The sequence below is a fragment of the Buteo buteo genome, chromosome 4 (genome assembly GCF_964188355.1).
Source record: "Buteo buteo chromosome 4, bButBut1.hap1.1, whole genome shotgun sequence".
Taxonomy (NCBI): Eukaryota; Metazoa; Chordata; class Aves; order Accipitriformes; family Accipitridae; genus Buteo; species Buteo buteo.
The window spans coordinates 24,948,796-24,966,303 of NC_134174.1; the positions used below are offsets into that span (position 1 = coordinate 24,948,796).

General features: G+C 37.1%; 1 protein-coding gene across 6 annotated transcripts in view; it reads left to right on the forward strand.

Annotated features, from left to right (window-relative positions):
* CADPS2 (calcium dependent secretion activator 2) overlaps nt 1-17,508 on the forward strand; it is a 330,722-nt gene that overhangs the window by 293,909 nt on the left and 19,305 nt on the right. For 5 of the 6 annotated variants that reach the window (XM_075024996.1, XM_075024998.1, XM_075024992.1 and 2 more), the window contains 4 exons: nt 737-811; nt 4,269-4,352; nt 4,464-4,496; nt 14,037-14,144. In XM_075024996.1, the coding sequence (XP_074881097.1) occupies nt 737-811; nt 4,269-4,352; nt 4,464-4,496; nt 14,037-14,144 (300 nt within the window). The remainder of the gene's footprint in view (nt 1-736; nt 812-4,268; nt 4,353-4,463; nt 4,497-14,036; nt 14,145-17,508) is intronic. The other variant, XM_075024994.1, reaches the window with a different exon arrangement.

The following is a 17,508-nucleotide window of genomic DNA, read 5'->3' on the forward strand; positions in this document are numbered from 1 at the left end:
AATTTCGGGAGGGAGCTCTGTGGTATTATCTAAAAAGTCTTTCAGATTTATTTTAAAAGTATTTACTTAAAGGCACCTTCTTTATGAAAAAGCAAAAGAAAAAGGCTATGGAGAATGAAGTCTGCTTTATTATGCCTTTTATGGCCTATTAATTTGTTACCATCTATTCTGCTTTGTTGATGAAATTTTAATTTTGCCCTTGCTTGAGCATATTGTAAGATTTGTATAAACTGCGGCTCACTGTGCTAACAGAAAGGCTCTTTTAGGATGAACAATTGGAGCTCATTTTATTTCTAGAGGACATTTAAAATAACTTATGAATGAGAGTTGTCAGACATGAAATGCTCTATTAATTAAATCTTATTCTAGTCTTTTTGCTTCTCCAGCTAAACCAACCCTTTAGAAAAAAAATACATGGCCACCTTAATTATATAGGAGAAGACAAAAAGTATCCTTCACATTCCTTCGCCTGAATAAGAATAAGAACTCAATTCATCTAAATAATAACCCCATTAGCTGCTTAACTCAACAGTGTACATGGGAAAATTTTCAACACAGAATGTAAGAAAGTGTTGATTGGGTGGATCGTTTTCAAGGGTTTGTTCTTCTGATGTTCAAAATGATAATTTTAAGTAAATCTGATCTGGCAGGGTTATCAGCTTTGTACCATTTATGACTTATGACAAAAGTGTGTGTTCATATACATGCTAATGCTTCTTTATCTTTTGAAATACAGCAACAATACCATTCAAAAATAGATGACTTGATTGAAGAAACTGTTAAAGAAATTATTTCACTTCTTGTTTCAAAGGTAAAGCTATTTAGTTTTTAATTTATAATAAAGCAGAAAATATATCTCTAATTATTGAACTTCTGAAATGTCTTTAAACATCACAGTTTTTCTTTACACAGTGAGATTGGGGATTACAACAACATGATTTGTAAATAATAGTCATGCAAATAATATTGACTTTACAAAATTAAATTTTATAACCCATTAGGTGAACAATTTCTGTGCAACCTGCTAATCAGATAAGTTTCTCTTCTGTGTTTCTGTTATAGATAAGAACTGCTAGCAGCTAGCAGAACTGGTAGGACTTGAGTATGTCAATATTATCTTAAGTAATAGCATGTTTTATTTTTTATTTAATTTTTCACATGAAAACTGTCTTCCTATCACTAAGTAGTATTTAAATTTTGTATTTGGAGATGGACAGCAATCCAGAGTATCGGTATAAATTTTTAATGACATTTTGTTCCACAAACCATTTAATTTAAAAATATTTTATAAGTTGTTATTTCTTGAAATTGACTTCATAGGGGTTTATATTTTTAAAAAATATATCTTTTGACATGATGTAGGGACTTGGAGAATAAGTGAAAAAAACTTTAAAAATATCTTGTGTTACTGTAGCACCTCTACTCCAGTAGAAGTCTTAAGTGCTTAAAGTAAAAGAAAAGCTTTCAGTCCCTAACAGTTTGAAGGACACAGCAAATAATGGCAGAAGAGAAAGATTTTCTAAGAAGTTTTGTTATCTATGCATTGCAAACTATCCAGAAATATCTGATTTTCAAAGTAAGATAAATAAGCCATACATTTACTATTTGTGAGTTAGTGACAAAAAATAAGCCTCTGGTCATATTTTCATCGTGCCTGCATTTTCACTTGTCACAGCTTGCTGACAGGGGGTGGGGGGAGCAGGATCGCCTTTTGGATTGACACCCCCCATGCTTGCAGAGGAGTTGAAGGGGAAGGCTTTGTAGAGTCATAGCAGTTTAAGCAAAATGTGTCCACTTGCTGATAAATACGTAGAAACCACACATTTTTTCTCTAAAGTGAAGGTTTGATGTAGACATAACTACAAGTGGTTCAACTCGACAGTTTTGAGTTTTACATGCCATCTGTCATCACTCTGAACTAACCTGTCCATTTATGGGTTTAGTGTTATTGAAGAGGAAGAGGAAGAAAGGGGAATTTAATCAGACCAAATCATGCTATTTAACGTTAAACCTTTTCATTGTTTTTTTTAATATCTGAGATTATAGAAGAAGGAAGAAAATAGTCATATTTCTCCTGGATATATGTACAAGAAATTCTAGAGGCAGCTGCTGTTAATACAGAAGGATTTGCATTCTTAGTTATCACATACACTATTACCAGAGGTTGAAATCTCGGAACAGGAGGCAAATATTCTGTGTCATTGGCTAATCATTAGAAGCTTAACCAGTCTCTCCTCACTTGAGATGTGAAATGCCAGTGACATCCTGGTTGCTTCTGTTTCAAGGCAGAAAGCCTCTGAGGGTACAGAGGAAGGGTGATGTTTCGCTCTTGGTTTTGGCCAGGAAAAATGCACATCGATGTGCATGATATCCATGTGTGTTCATTTTTTTCATCTAATATATTTTCATTATTTTTTAGCCTTTGCCTCTGTATTATTTCCTTTGTGCTCCAGAGGAATAAGGGTTTCAATCATTGTTTTTAGCTGCAAGTCATCTATGAAAATGAAGAGTACTTTCACTTCAGTGAGACTTGGTAAAGACTATACCATGCATTTTGTATGCAAGACTTACCAAGCTAAAGCATTTAACAAATCACAGGAATAGCACAAAACACTGCAACAAAGCACAGTGTGTCTCAGTAACCAATTCAGAGAATATAAGGTATACACAGAAATGCTCTTAGAGCTTCACATGTCCGTACACTGAGATCTCAGAAAACAAGTTTCCAGCTTCATAACTAAGCCTTCGTTTAAATGGATATCCCTGACACTACAATGTTTTCCTCTGTTGTGTCCCACTTGTATTGGAGCCATTTGCTGGCACTGTGGACACCATATTGTTTGTGAGATCAGCCCCTTCCATAGCAGATCTTTGCAGAATAAGATTGAACACCCTTCTGCAGAAAGAATCCTTGCCAGTCGGATAAAATGAGTTAAAGTATGAACAGCAGCTTCTCACAGGCATGCAATGGCAAAGCAGAAAGCTGGTATTTGGTCTAATAAAGGGACTGTAATTATACCATGCACGGGGTGCAGAAACAACTGCCACTCTCTCTCGTGATGTGGTTTTATTCCTTGATCGGCACCTATGTACTGGTGTCTTAATTAATCACTGTAAATATGACAGGTTAGATTGATAAATGACAAATGTAGGTTTGCACTTGCTCCTGCTCCTTGAACTGTTAAGAGCAGGGCTTATTGTAAAGTGATGATCTCAGTTCCTCTGGAGGTGACACTGTTGTGACACTGTTACAGTGCCCATTAACAGCATGCCAGATGGAATTTCGTTCTGTCCTCACACTCATAAAATGATACTCGTGGTTGTGGGAATGACTGTGTTGGGAGCAAGGGATGACTTTTAAAACAATCTTTATATGAAACTGGAAAGCAATTCATATGTGTAAAATAAATGCGCACGAATACAACGGCTGACAGGTATTTTATGTTATACACCGTGAAATTACTTGAGCAACATAACATCACAGAGGGACATGAGAAGGGAACTTGTTTGCCTTAAGGCTCATTTGGGGGAGTTTAAGGCTATAATTAATGCAATTAATAAGATGGTTTTTGGTCAGAAATAAATTTTTGCAAAAAGGCCTTTTCATGCCACTTGCTGAAGAGTCAAGCTACTCAGAGGATTGCAGGGGAAGGTATCAGGGAGAGGAACCACACCATACCAGAGATTTGGGGGATACATTTTCTTGCCCCTTCTTAGCCATGTAGTAGCAGTTCAACAGCACATGCTGTTGACAGAAAACTCCAGTGCTCTTACACTGCTGGCTGAAATCAGAGCTGGATTTCTATTCAGTAGCAAAGATAAGCAAAACATGATATTGAGATCACCACCTTTAACAATTGTGCTCCGTCATCCTTGAAGCTCTGATCTTAGAAACTCTGGTCCTAGAAAATATTCTGTGTTTTCTACCCAAAATACATGCTGGGTACACACACTCCTATCTTTAATCATGCATTCTAGAGGCAGCAAAGTGGTGTGGAGTAGCAGGCCCACCTCAGGAGAATTTTGGGGTTGGGTTTCTATTTCTGCAGTGGTTCAACAATTTCCATCAGTTCGATCAATAGGTGAAGCTGCGAAAGGAATGTTGTCCTTGATTTCAGCACTTTGTAAGGTGGAGAAAGTGGTCAAATTTACAGATTGCATTACCCTGCTGAACAATGAAAATCTGAGGAAGAAAAACTCACATTTTCATTCAAAATATTTACTTTTCATATTGTGCATTTAGATTTTTCTCTGTGCTTTTCCTCCAGGTTGTTTCAGTGTTAGAAGGTGTGCTGTCTAAATTGTCAAGATACGATGAAGGCACTTTCTTCTCGTCATTAGTTTCATTCACTGTAAGTGTTTGGATTCACAATGGTTCTGTTCTTCTTTCTGTGCATAATTGTGAAATTGTGCACAATCTGTAGTAATAAGCACTTACTGTGTGTTGTTTTAATTTTCTAAAGGTGAAAGCAGCTGCAAAATATGTTGATGTTCCTGTAAGTACAACCCTTTTAATTTATTTTTTCCAGTGTTCATAATAATTCAGAAAACAGGAGGTTTGTCAGCTCACATTTTTTATTGTTGACATTTTGGTTTCCTACAGAGATTCATTATAGTTTTACACAGAGTATTTAAACAGCCACTACAACCCTCAGAGAGCATTTCATTTCCCTCAAGCAACGAGTAACTCTCAAAGCGAAGCTTAGAAAGGTTATTCTCAATGCACTTTTTCAGTTGTGGAAGAGTGAGGATGGTAACTTAGATACTCTCTTGCAGGGGTCTTTCCATCATTTGGCTAAATTGTTCAAATATACAGGATAAGCAACAAGTCAAAGCATCATACTTGAATATCCATTATTTATTGATTTTTTTACTTCAGGATCCCATCTTGCTTATTTAATCCCTTGCTTGCTTGCTAAATCTCTATCTGATTCACCATTGCTTATGCAATTTTTGTGTGGTATAAATAAAAACCAAAAAGGGTAGCTGTTGGAACTCTGTTATACATAAAAGCAAAATTCAGCTCTTAGAATATTTTTATTAGAGTATCATAGTAGAATATCTTTTCCTTAAAAAAGCAAGGAAGAAGTTATCAAATATTGTCATTATCACTGTCAATACATATCCTTTGTTCTCTCACAAGTCTGTGTTCTCATCCCTTTTTAATGTGATTCTAAAACAATCTTATTTTCCAAGCATAGCAAAAAAATGACTAAAACTATTATGTTAATGACTTTACAAGAAATAAAATTACAAATATAGAAGAAAGCTGGATATGCTAGACTGTATTGTGCCAGAAATCCTTTCAGCAGTTCTATACTTAAAAATATAGTACTTAGAAGCTTAAATGATTTTTTTTTTTAAATCCATGCATACTAAATAAAAGGAAAAATCTCTGTTTGGGGAATTTATTTTACTATCTTTATATTTGCTTTATTCATAAGATAACAAATTGTAACATTTCTGTTTGGATGATATTTTCAGAATTTTTTTCTTATTTGGTTACATGTGGACTTTTTGTTGAATTGTATAAATGTTCTTGTGTTTTATAAAAAAGTAAAAAAAGTAGGCCCAGTCTTGTATTCGAAGGAATGACATCATACCAAATCCAGTTAATTTACAATACATCTTGTTAATATATTGTGCTGTGGAGCTGCCCCAAAAGGTCCTTGGTGAGGCACTTAAGACTCAAAAGCCTCAAGAAAAAATTACTGAACAAACTAGAAATTCACTGACTTCTTTCAGGTAACATGAAAAACTCTGCAAATTACATAGAATATCTATGAGAAGGAGATGTCAAAATCTTATACTATTGGCCTGGATACGTTGACATTGAAGTTCATGATAAAGATGAAACCAAAAAATACCTTTGCCACAAGCTCAGGGGAATGTTGCAAGTCAAGTCACACAGGAATGCACTGCTCCGGAGAGAGCGATGGCAGAGCGCGGAGGTGGTTGCTGGAGCCCTGTCTCCTTTCTCACATCACTTAATGGTGTTGCTTGGCCTGAAGAGACAACCAGATGATATTCAGGCTATCAGAATCCTTGCATTTTTACAGCCCTTCCGCTTTTCAGCTATCCCACACAGCTTTCCCACAGGCCAAGATGTGAACTGGATTATAGTACTACGGTTGTAATCTACAGGTGTGGATCTGACCAAGCAAACCTCTTCCAAATTCTGGAGGACATTTTTCCTGGGTTGAAGGAGTTTGATAGGCTGGGGTTTGGGTTTGCTTCTTCACATTCTTCCCCTTGTTGTGAAGATGCAGTTGAGGCCAAGAAGAGCCATTGGTGTCACAAAACTGACAGCGAGTGTGCAGTCTGAATAGGGTCTACAATCACCGGTTGTGGAAGTCACAAATTCCAACTGCAAAAGGAAGCTGTAAGTCATCATCACATTACAAGGTCATCTCCTGGGCTCACAACTGAAGTGAGAAGTGGAGAGAGGGGCGGCACAGGGTAAGGAATTTACGCCCAGCTCTTGGTCGTGTGATGCTAACCTAGCAATCCTGCACTGAAGCTAATTAAATGCTTTGTGTGGCTGTATTTTGAACTGATACAGCTTAAAATCTCTTCTCGTCCCTCCTTACCATATAGCTGCAAATATGGAAGTGACTTAAAGGTGACCGCAGTAGGCCCTTCCTTTTGATGCAGGTGCAAATATGTGCAGAATTGCACTTTGTTAGCTGACCGCATTCTGCCCCCGTGCCCCACCTCCAGTCAGGGATCTCACTGGGTCACCTTAGTGCTGGCCTTGGGGTTCCTGAAACAGGGCTGTTGATCGCTAGTGGGTCTGGGGGAGAAGGAGGTTGGCAGGGGGCAAAAGGCCTTTGGGGAGGGTTTTGAGTGTGTGAATCCAATAGGGTTTTTCATCTTTGATCACCAGGCTCAATATTTGGCAAAGAGGGGAGAATAGACTGGTTAGTAGTGAAATAAGAAGAAACTAACTAGGCAAAAGAGGTGTTAGAAGAAAATGAAGGTAGTACTGAGCAAAATGTTTTAGAGAGAGGGTGAGAGGTAAAGGGGATAAAAAAAGTTAAAAGGTAAATAAAAATAGAAATAATGGAGGATTCAAAAAGGAGGAGGACATTCTTGGGTGATTCTTGGTCATTTTGAGGAACAAGACACAGACTTGCAGTTCATTTGACAGATGTGTTTGTAAAAATGTTGCTATCTACCCTTCCATTCATTAATCTTGCCAGAGAATTATGAATAACTCCATTCAAAAAAAGAGTTCAATTTTTTTTTTTAACCTGTTTAAGAAAACATTCAACATAAGCCTCCATTTTTCAGAATGCCCTTTAGGAATTGGGATGTATGCAGTCACAAGGAGCTCTCATTGCTTTCCCCAGCCATTGCATATAGGGCTATATGGTCACTGTGTATGTTTTGGTAATTGAAACACCAATAGAAATACGAGGAACAGTGCAGAATAACCCAGACTAAGAAGAGTAACAACAATGATGGCTTGCAATTTCTTAAAGATAATAATGAAAAAATCTAGTTGCTGTTACGCTCTTTTTGTTGGCAATTGTCACAGTACACCAGGCTCTGAAGTGATAGAAATTGTGGCTGCTGTGCAAGTGAAAGAAACCAAATGTTCAGAGGAAAATAACACAAACATTACAAATATAAGTAGTGCATTAAGGATGCAGTTTGTTCTCTTGTTAATGCCTCATTTTGGTGTTAGGGAATGCAGGAGCTGATTTGGGTTACTCTTTTTTTTTAAAACAACTCATCCAAATGTGCTATAACTCTGTCAGTTTCTCTTAAAGACCAAGCAATCCTTAGGAGATGTAGAAGTACGACCTGTCTAATTTTTTTCTTTTCTTTTTTTTTTAATATTCTGTTCACAAAGCAAGTTAATTAATGAGGATAGGGAAAGAAAGCAGTAGAATGGAGGGCAAAAAGTGTATACTGTTAATCTCAAATTATTATCATTCCTCAATCATGTAGATAATTTCATTGTGTTCAGTTTCTCATCCTGTAAGACAGTTTTGCACACAAATGATTGTGTCTCTAGCTGGTCATTTCTACACACGTTTGCCTCATTTACAAATATAACCAGAGCAATTACTCATACAAATTGAGCATCCAGTTACATGCATATGTATATACTGCTTTTTGTTCGGAAAGGTATGTTTAAATCCCTTTGTAGGAGCCAGTAATCTATGCCAGTCATTTAGAGGGCACAGAAGGAACCTAATCCTCTCTCACTTCATGTAGGCCACCTGTCATACCAAGTGCAGAGAGGCCATTTGAAGGACCCAGGGCTGACAGCAGTGCACAGCTCACACAATGCCAGGCCTCTCACTCCGCTCTTGCCTTTATGCGAGGATCAAAGGTATGAAAAGGGGCCTCACACATGTGCCAGCATTTGACTTATGGGGTCCCGTAGAGGCCAAAGTAGGAACTCTGCCTCCTACCAGGCAGAGACACATTGGGACCTTCCAGATACCTCCATTTCCAAATATCATACTTGTACTGCATGGCCTCATTTAGCTGGTTTTAAGAAGCAAACAACTTCTTCTGGGAAATCACTGTTTATTCAGGTGGGGCCATACTGTGCCATTCATTTTTAAGCAGGATATACTTGGAGACCTCTGTTTAAAAATAAAGAGCACAGAACAGTCATTATCCTCATGTCTAGGGCTTCTCCTGCCTTCCTCCTCCTCTTCCTTCTCCATATACCCAAACCTGGGAACTGGCCCGTTTGTTTTCAGATCCATAAAAACAAGCTATTGCCGAATTGGAGGGAAAGCCCTGCATCATCTGTTTTAAGCCAGCAGTATTTCTGAGATACCTCTTAAATGGAGATCAGAAGGATGGCTGCTGATCAGTAGGAAAGTTAAAATAACATAGTAGAACATAGTTTATTTTGGGGGGAAAAGCATATTTTATACCTGATTTTGTCATAGGAACTGTAGCGTTTTGAAGACCTTTTGCACTACAGAATCAAGGTCCTGGTGCAGACACTTGCACGCCTGTGTTGCCCTGTGAATGCAATGAAACTAAACATATATGAAAAAGTGTTTATGTAAATGCTTGCAGAATCACAGCTTAAGTTCTGCATGACAGTTCTCAAAATACATGTAGCCTTTGGCAAGGTTACTTTTTCTTCTACAAGAAGATGTATTAGAGGCAGGGAAAATGCATTTTATTTTTTCATTTAAGCAAAATATATTTTTCATAACCATGAGAATAAAATGTTACCTTTATAATAGACTGATTATACACATCATACATCTTCCTGCCTGGCTTATGTATTTTGATTTGTAAGAAATGAAGGGAGCAAGCATCTTGTCATGAGTACAAGTAGTTTCTATTCCAAAAATATGTTAAGGATATTTTAATTCTGTCATTCCAAAGCCCAAGTGATGAGCCTTGCAGTATTTAGAGGAGAAATTTCAGGCGGTGAAATTTTCCATAGTGCTCTTTCATTTGGTGGTGGACACTGAATAAGGAGCTCCTGTGTTTCTCACAATAGCCCCCTCCAGCTCATCACTCCTTTTCATTTCATTGTTACATCCATGCTGTAGTTAAAACGTCTCCCTCCAGGATGCAGGGGAGGGGAAGGGGTTAGAGAAGAGAGCAAATACAAAATGGGGTGAAGTTTATTATTTTATAGTTAGTCTCTAACATCTGTTCTCATCTTTGAAACATTAATGCTTTGACAAGATAGTAACTCAGTAAAACTAGACTTTTTTAACATGGTAATATCAAAAATACAAGTTTGTTTAACATTCTCTGATGCTAAGAAATGTTCTGTGACAAATGCCGAAGTGAGAATAAACATAATTCAAGTATTTACAAATGTACGTGGCTTTTATCAAGATTTGTGAGAAACTGTTGCGTTGCAAAAAGCTGTGCAGAAACTTAGGTGTATCTCTCCTGTAGGAAAAGCCTAATATTAGTGGCAGTATTAAGCTTCTTGCAACCTTTCAGCAGCAAAATATATGAATGCCTGGAAATCAAGGCAATTCAGCATTACTTTTGACTAGGTGCCTCGGGGAAATTTTGCAAGTGGGAGCGATGTGTGTCAATCATAATGCAGCTTCTGCATCAGCTTGGAAACTGGAAGAATGTATTTTAAAGTTTGCCTCCTTGTTAAATAGACACTATGGTAGTGTTTTCCTGTTTAAAGGGGGAAAGTTAAGCTGTTCCTTCTTTATCTGAATTTGTTGCTATGAGAAAGTGCCTGTCGATCCGGACCCACCTACCAGTGAATAGTAAAAGAGACAACCTGCACCTGTGGGATTAGGTGCAGCAGCAGGAAGTAAGAGCACTTGCAGTGTATAATTAACAAGGATTTTTTTTTTCCCCCCCAAACAGCATGTTCATCTTGCCAGGTTAACTAGTGATTAACCCTAAAAAAGAATGTGCTGAAGCCTACACCCTTGTTTAAACTCATTCACTCGCCAGTGTATTCAGTTACTTGTGTAACCAGCGACAAAGTAACCCTATTTACAACTCTTCATTTCCTGGTATTTTATTTGATGTCTTTGTGTTTCCAGTTTCTCCATTCATCTCTTTGTTTGGTTCTCTTTCATTTTCAGATAAGCAAAACATCTTGTCTGCTGTTCTGAATAAAACAAACGTACAATAACTTTTTATCTATCATAAAAAAACACTTTTTTTCTTGGGGAAGTTTTCAGACAGAATACCTTTTTTCACACTTACCCGGATAAATATACCAGGTTAAATTCTTCTCCCAAAGATGTGTAAATAACTCTCTCCCATTAACTTCAGCAGATGTTCTGCCAGAGATTCAGAGGAGCAGAATTTTTTATATTGGGTATAGAAGTGGAGACTGAGTTGCCTAAGTCTGTCCAATATTAGTAACAAAATACCCCCTGTGACAGTTACTTAAAATATATCTCAGTTTCTATTTGTTTGTCTTTTAAGGTACATGCAGTTGCCTAATTGTTGTTTGTTTTTTTAATTCTACATTAACCTGGGTTTTTTTCTGAAGTTTAGTAATTCAAAATAGAGCAATAGAGGATCATGTAATAAGAGGTTCCCATCTAATACATAATCCCTGTTAAAAAAAGTTAAAACATTAAATATATAGCACTAAGCCTGTTTTGATGCTTATAATAGCTTTCTTTTCTTTCACATGTGTAGAGAAAACAAATAAATTCAATGCATGCAATATGGAGAGATAAAGAAGTATTTGATAAACTGTTCATTCATTCAATGTTTCATGTGTGTTTTGCCCACCATGAGCAAAGATGGTTAACTTGCAATGATGTTGGTGAGGTTTTAAAACAGAGTCATACAGTTGGAGTATTGATAATCTTCCTTACCCAGACATATTTCTACTGTGGGCAGACACTGTTTAAAAGGAAAATTAATTTTTTTCCACAGTGATTTCAAAGATAATTATCCTGCACACATTAAAGAAGGATGAAGTGTTTTAAAGAACTGTAATTCTAATTGGTAAATGTCACCAGCTGTTGCAGTTACTCTTACTTGTGTATATTCTTTTAATGATTACACTCCTGTGCCACAAGCTACATGAAAATATATTCACTAGGTGTGAAATTCCCATATGTCACAGCTTCAAGACTAGGTAAACGTCTCAAAGATAAGGAGAGAGTTAATGCTGATGGGAAATGTTATTTTCCTAGCTTTGGCTGTCTGCAAGATGAACATTTTCTATTGAACTTACTAAAATAAAAAATTGTGTGAATTGGAGAACCATTAGGTTTTAGCATTCAGTGGAAGATTCATATATGCATTCGAATATATATCTCCAAGAACTATAATCAGCCTTTCATTTGTTAGATTATCTCCTTCACCCACCCCTGGAGATTTCAAAATATTTTCCCATTATCCCTCCAAGTTAAAACTAGTCCAATTCCTATAAATTGCCTGTCAGGTTTTAGAAAGTACATAAGGTTTCAGCACTGGTTTTATTCTTTTGTACCATCACAAATGAGTACACTAAGGTAAGATATGGAGCTTTCTGTTTTAAATCTCCTTCACTTTGTGATTTAGTTTAATTTAAAAACATTTCTGTCACATTTTAATGAAGGTGCATTTTTATGAAGGAAATCTATTGATTTCCATGAGCCAGGTTTTCCAGCAGAAAACTCTTTTATCTATTGTAATCTGACATTTTTATTTCTATGCTTAGGATCAAGGTGTGTAATTCAAATGTAAATATAAATAGTCCTGCTTTCCTTTTAAGAGTTTCATGTAGGCATGTATGTAAGTGCTAAGTTTTTAAAATGAGCTTTCATTGCCTCTGGAATGACCAATCCAAATGTGCAGGAGACATTTCAGTTTTTCTGTGTGAGTTTTGGAGATGCTAGGAGTGTTAAACTAGGCCATCATTCCACATTTAACTGTTACGTTTAAGAAATGAAACTGCCATTGATGCACATGTATAAATGAAAATCTGCTTGTTTTGGATCATGTTCCTATATGTGTCCATGGTAGATTCAGGAAAAAAAGAGATGAAGCTTATGATCCAGGGGGTTTCACTTACTGCAGTTTTGAGGGGAGAATGCTCTCATCCTATTATAGTAATGGCAGTTTCTGGACAGGTATTAGTTTGGGCATGTTGCACCTTTCCTTCCCTCCTGTGCTCAGACCTGTTCATATACATTATAATATATTACATACAAGATAATAAGGAATGAGAAAAAATAAAAGTTATCCACTTCTAGACTAGAAACAAAGCCTTGATATAAAATTATATGTAAACATTTTAACTATATGAGCATTCTTATGCATACATGCCTTTAAAATATGCTAAATATTTTACTCTTACAGCTTTGTACATATGCTGTTTTCAGACAATAACAGTTTCTGAGAAACAGAGATGACTTATGCCTGGGAATTCAGGGACTGGGTATAGCTGTTTTCATCCTCCTTCCCTAGAGCTGTTAATTATTCTGCATAGAGTCAGTCTTAGCCAAATCTGAACCCTTTCTAAATAGCTTTGTACTAAGACTTACTGTAAAGTATTATAAAACTTAACCTTCTTTTGCATGCCATGATGTTTAAAAACTATTATTTGGGAGCAAGTGATAGTTTTACAAATTTGCTCACACAGAGGGCATGCACAGAAGACTTTCCAAAGTGCTTATGTTCCTTCTTGGTTCCTGTTAGAGAAAGGTGAACTCCTGGCCAGCCCTACATACACTGCCAGGAAAGGGGATGTTCCAGGCTGTTAGGGACTAGTGTGGAACAATATTTTGTGGGTACAGAGGTCCAGAAGTCCCGGATGGGCAGGAGAGAGCAGTTTCAGCCACCACTCTGGCTGACCTGACACAGCATCACACACACACAACATATCCTAGCCTGTCCCATGTTCCGGAGAATGGTATGAAAATTACACCTACTCTGCTATTCATACAGAGCACAGATCAGCACAAGAAGAGAAAAATTTCAGCCCTTGGTCCTTCCCTACTCATCCTCCAAGCTGATTGTGCCAGTGCAACAAGTTTCAGAAAAATAGGGGTACACGTCTACTCTCACACCAACCTTTCTGTGCTGTTGCCCTCAGAGAAGTGCTTGAACTTGGTTTGAATTGAAATTAGTAGAAGCTAACCTCAAACACAAAGTTCAGCTGTACATTGGAAGCGAACTGCAACAAATCTGAGGCAATGAAAAAGGAACAAAATGCTTTTTTAACCATTTTCTGAATGTGATAGCGGGATCTTGACCTTGAGGGTGAGGGAGCTATGAGAGCCTCACTAACAAAAAAGGGGAAAATGTCCAAGTTTGCCGTTGATGTTACCAGAGCCAAGACTGCATTCCATTACATATGGCAATGTAGATTTATGACTCAAAGCATCCATAAATTATAACACTGAGAACTTTATTAATAGTGAACCCTCCTGAACTTCATGGCTAACCCAGAATTCATAGCAGATTTAGTAAATACAGTTTATACATGTGTGAACATTGTACCATAATCTCAGTTTTCATAATGTTTAAGTATAACTTCTTATAAGTCTCAATTTTTGAGTGGTCTACCTCTTCCCCTTCCCACTACTTTCTCCCCTTACTTTATGTCTCCACAGAAACCAGGGATGGATCTAGCAGACACCTACATTATGTTTGTTCGACAAAACCAGGATATACTTCGAGAAAAGGTCAATGAGGAAATGTACATAGAGAAGTTGTTTGATGTAAGTAACTACCCTTGCAAAGCTTGCTGCTATCACAACTACATCAGAAGGGATAAGCTGCATTTTAATGATATAAGAGGTTCAGATGTTCTTCCCTGTTGATCATTTCTTATTTTACTTTTATTTACCATCTTCAGCTCTCAAAGTGGTCTTTCTTTAAACATTTCCTGCATGAAACTTTTAAGCGCTAGAAGACAAATAAAATTGGTAGAAAATTGTTATTTGAAATAGTCATTTTTCCACTGTGAGTAGTCCAATTTTATTCCATCTTTTGATTTTGAATGTGTAAAGGAGGGAATTGGATTGGTGTGGTTTGTGGACTCCATTGCAGACCTAATTTCCCTAAATAAAGAACTTGTACATATCACTGCCTGCTTGTACACAGAAAGAGGCCAGTTACGCCAGGTACATCTATGGGTTTTACTGGTACTTTCATGGAATGACTCTTAGAATTTTGTTTTATTAGTTTAAGATTTAAAATTTCTTAAAGTTGACCAAACGCTTACTGAATTGTTGAACTCATTTTCAAAATTCTAATCCTGCTTCTGCAAGTTCAAAGCAATCCTTGTCCTCATACTCGAGGCCCACACATTGCTAGCCAGCCTGTATCTTCACAGTCATTTCCCTCAGCTTTGATACTGGCTTCTGCAGCCTCCCTCCACTCATGCCTTTACCCTGATTCCTCCTCTTTTTTTAGAAATTATCACCTACTCTACCAAAATTTTCCTCATACAAGGCTCTCCTATAAGGCCGCTAGCAACACTCTTGGGCATATTTCTGCTCATTCAAGTTCTGACCACTAATTTATGTCTAGTATGTCCCTTTCTGAGTTGTCTGAAGGAGAAGCTGTAGGCAGCTGAAATTGTGCCTTCTATATAAATTCTAAGTGCTACACATGTACAATATGTCTAAAATAAAAGTTATTTTATTATAAACTTGAATCAATTTACATGACAATTATGTCAGTCACTTATAATTATGTAGGAGTTTGAACAGGGAAAGAAGTCCTCTCTGGCACTGTGCAATGCAATTTATTACAAAACAAATTCTGGAACATAATAGAGACTTCGAAATGTATTTATTTGTGTGTCATCTCCTAAGTATTTTAGAAAGCTTTGCTGGCAGTTTCATTTAATTATGCAAGTTGCAAATGTTTTCATAACAGCAATTCACAGCCTTTACTGTGACACTACAGTTGTGGCAGTCACAGAAGGTCCCATAACATAGACTCTCAGCCATGGTATGTCATGTCAGTGTTTGTTGTTTGTTAGACTGGGTGGTCAAAATGAGACTTCTCTCTCAGATTTTATATTTCCAGACACTCCCAAGCAGCTTTACAGAAAAAAGTATCATCTGTTTTAATAAGCTAAGTGCTAATATGTGTGAAAAGAATGATTTTATAAAAGCTTTGATGCCCTGCAGGGGTAGAAAAATTATCATCCATCCAGCTGGCACCTTCACAAAGCACTAAAACCATATTAGCAACTTCTGCTTCAGTTTGCTTTTGCACTGAATCTGCAAGCATATGTTTCATTTTCAAGTTTCTATTTTTTGTTTTTCTTTGGGGTTATTTTTGCTTATGTTGTAATTTTCTGAATGTTAAAATTATGTGCCTAAGGCCAAGTCTTAACTCTCACTGGAGAGACCACATTGACTTTGTTGATGTGGTGGGATTGGACCAAGCCTTAGGCTATGCCCGTAGCAGTAAACTGGCCAGGGCCTGGGCACAGGCCTGAGAACTAGCAAGTGACCATCCATACCATTAAGTGATCAGCATGGTTCCTGGTGTGATTTTGGGTTAGGCCAACTAGCACTAAACCAAGGACAGGGCCTCCGTACAATTGGGTTAGCGTGGGTCAAGGACCGCTTCCAAGTTTCATTTCGGCAATCAAGCTTTTCAGCACAAGAAAACATCTCCCGTATGGATGCAAGTCATGACACAGCACTTGCCTTTGAGACGCAAAACCATTCCTGTCCTCTTTTACTCAGTACTACGCATTGTATGCTGTCATGGCCAAGGCTTGCAGCTGTAAGAAAAGAAAAAAGGTGTATGTGATAAGTATTCTGTGTATCAAATATCTATTTCTATCTTTATCTTTCTTTACATATGGTGGTATCACATTTCTACATAACATCACACTAGGAGATATAACCAATTGGACAGGTTCAGATAAATGCATTAACAAATACATAAGCTCATAGCGTGCAGAAATTTAAAACAAAGGCTTCTCACTGTGTTAACTCACCTTTCCTGAGATTAATTCCGATTTAGAACAGTATGACTGAGCAAGATTTTGCCTGTGATTTTTGGAAGGGTTTTTTAAATTAGTGATATAACAAAACCTAGGTACTGTTTATAAATTCAATTCTATCAAGTTATATTTCAATAGAAAGAATAAAATATATTCAGATTTTTATGTAAATATACTTCTAGCAGTTCGACTGGCTACAGTTGCAGATCACAGTTGATTTCCCCTTAAAGTACATTGTATTTGTGTCAGATAAGGAATCATCAGCCAAGCGAAATAAGAAAAGTGCATGTTTGTGCTTCAGCCAGGGAAACACCTCATCCACAATAACCAAAAAAAAAGAGATTGTTCTGTGTGCTAGTGATGTTAGTTATAAATATAGACAAGCTCAGACCTTGGATGCTATTTTAATCCCCAAAAATGTATAATTACAAACTATTTATGCACAGATTTCATTGACTTGATTCGTGGCTGCTATATAGTAATAGTTATTACAGTGACCAAGAGAATGGGATAGCTATCATATGAAGTCATGTACATAACAAAGAAGATCATTTAAATTTAAGAAGAGTATTGATAGAAGTACAAATGTCTGCCCGTAGGTCACAATATGTTAAGGCTAGAAGTTGGAAAATTTCCTGTCTACCTGAGAAGTCTCAAACGAGGGACAACATAAAAAATTGTTTTATGGTGGTGTTTGATAAGCCTCAAAAAGTACTGCCATGCTATACAAAATATGAAAATCAGGAGAATGGAATTTAAGCTTGTGATACTAATCCTTACATATGAGAGAGGCTCAAATCTCCAGGGGACTTTGAAAAAAGGCGGGGCTGCTAGTTTTTTCTGCACCATTTTTAAACCATTTAAATCCTATGCTTCAGTACCTCTGCTGATCAGGCAGCAGAACCAAGGTGGTTATTTTTTTCCTTCCTTTCCTCTGAAAAACTTGGCTTCTGGTTGCATTTCATTCTTACCTCCTCCGGAAGGGGTATAGACAGCATACAGAACAATATGGCTTGGTGCTCCTGGTAGCACTGGGCTCTCCCAGGTCACTGTGCCATCTTCTTGTTCTCAAAATTAATCACCAAATTTGGCATCACAGAGAGTTTTTGCTT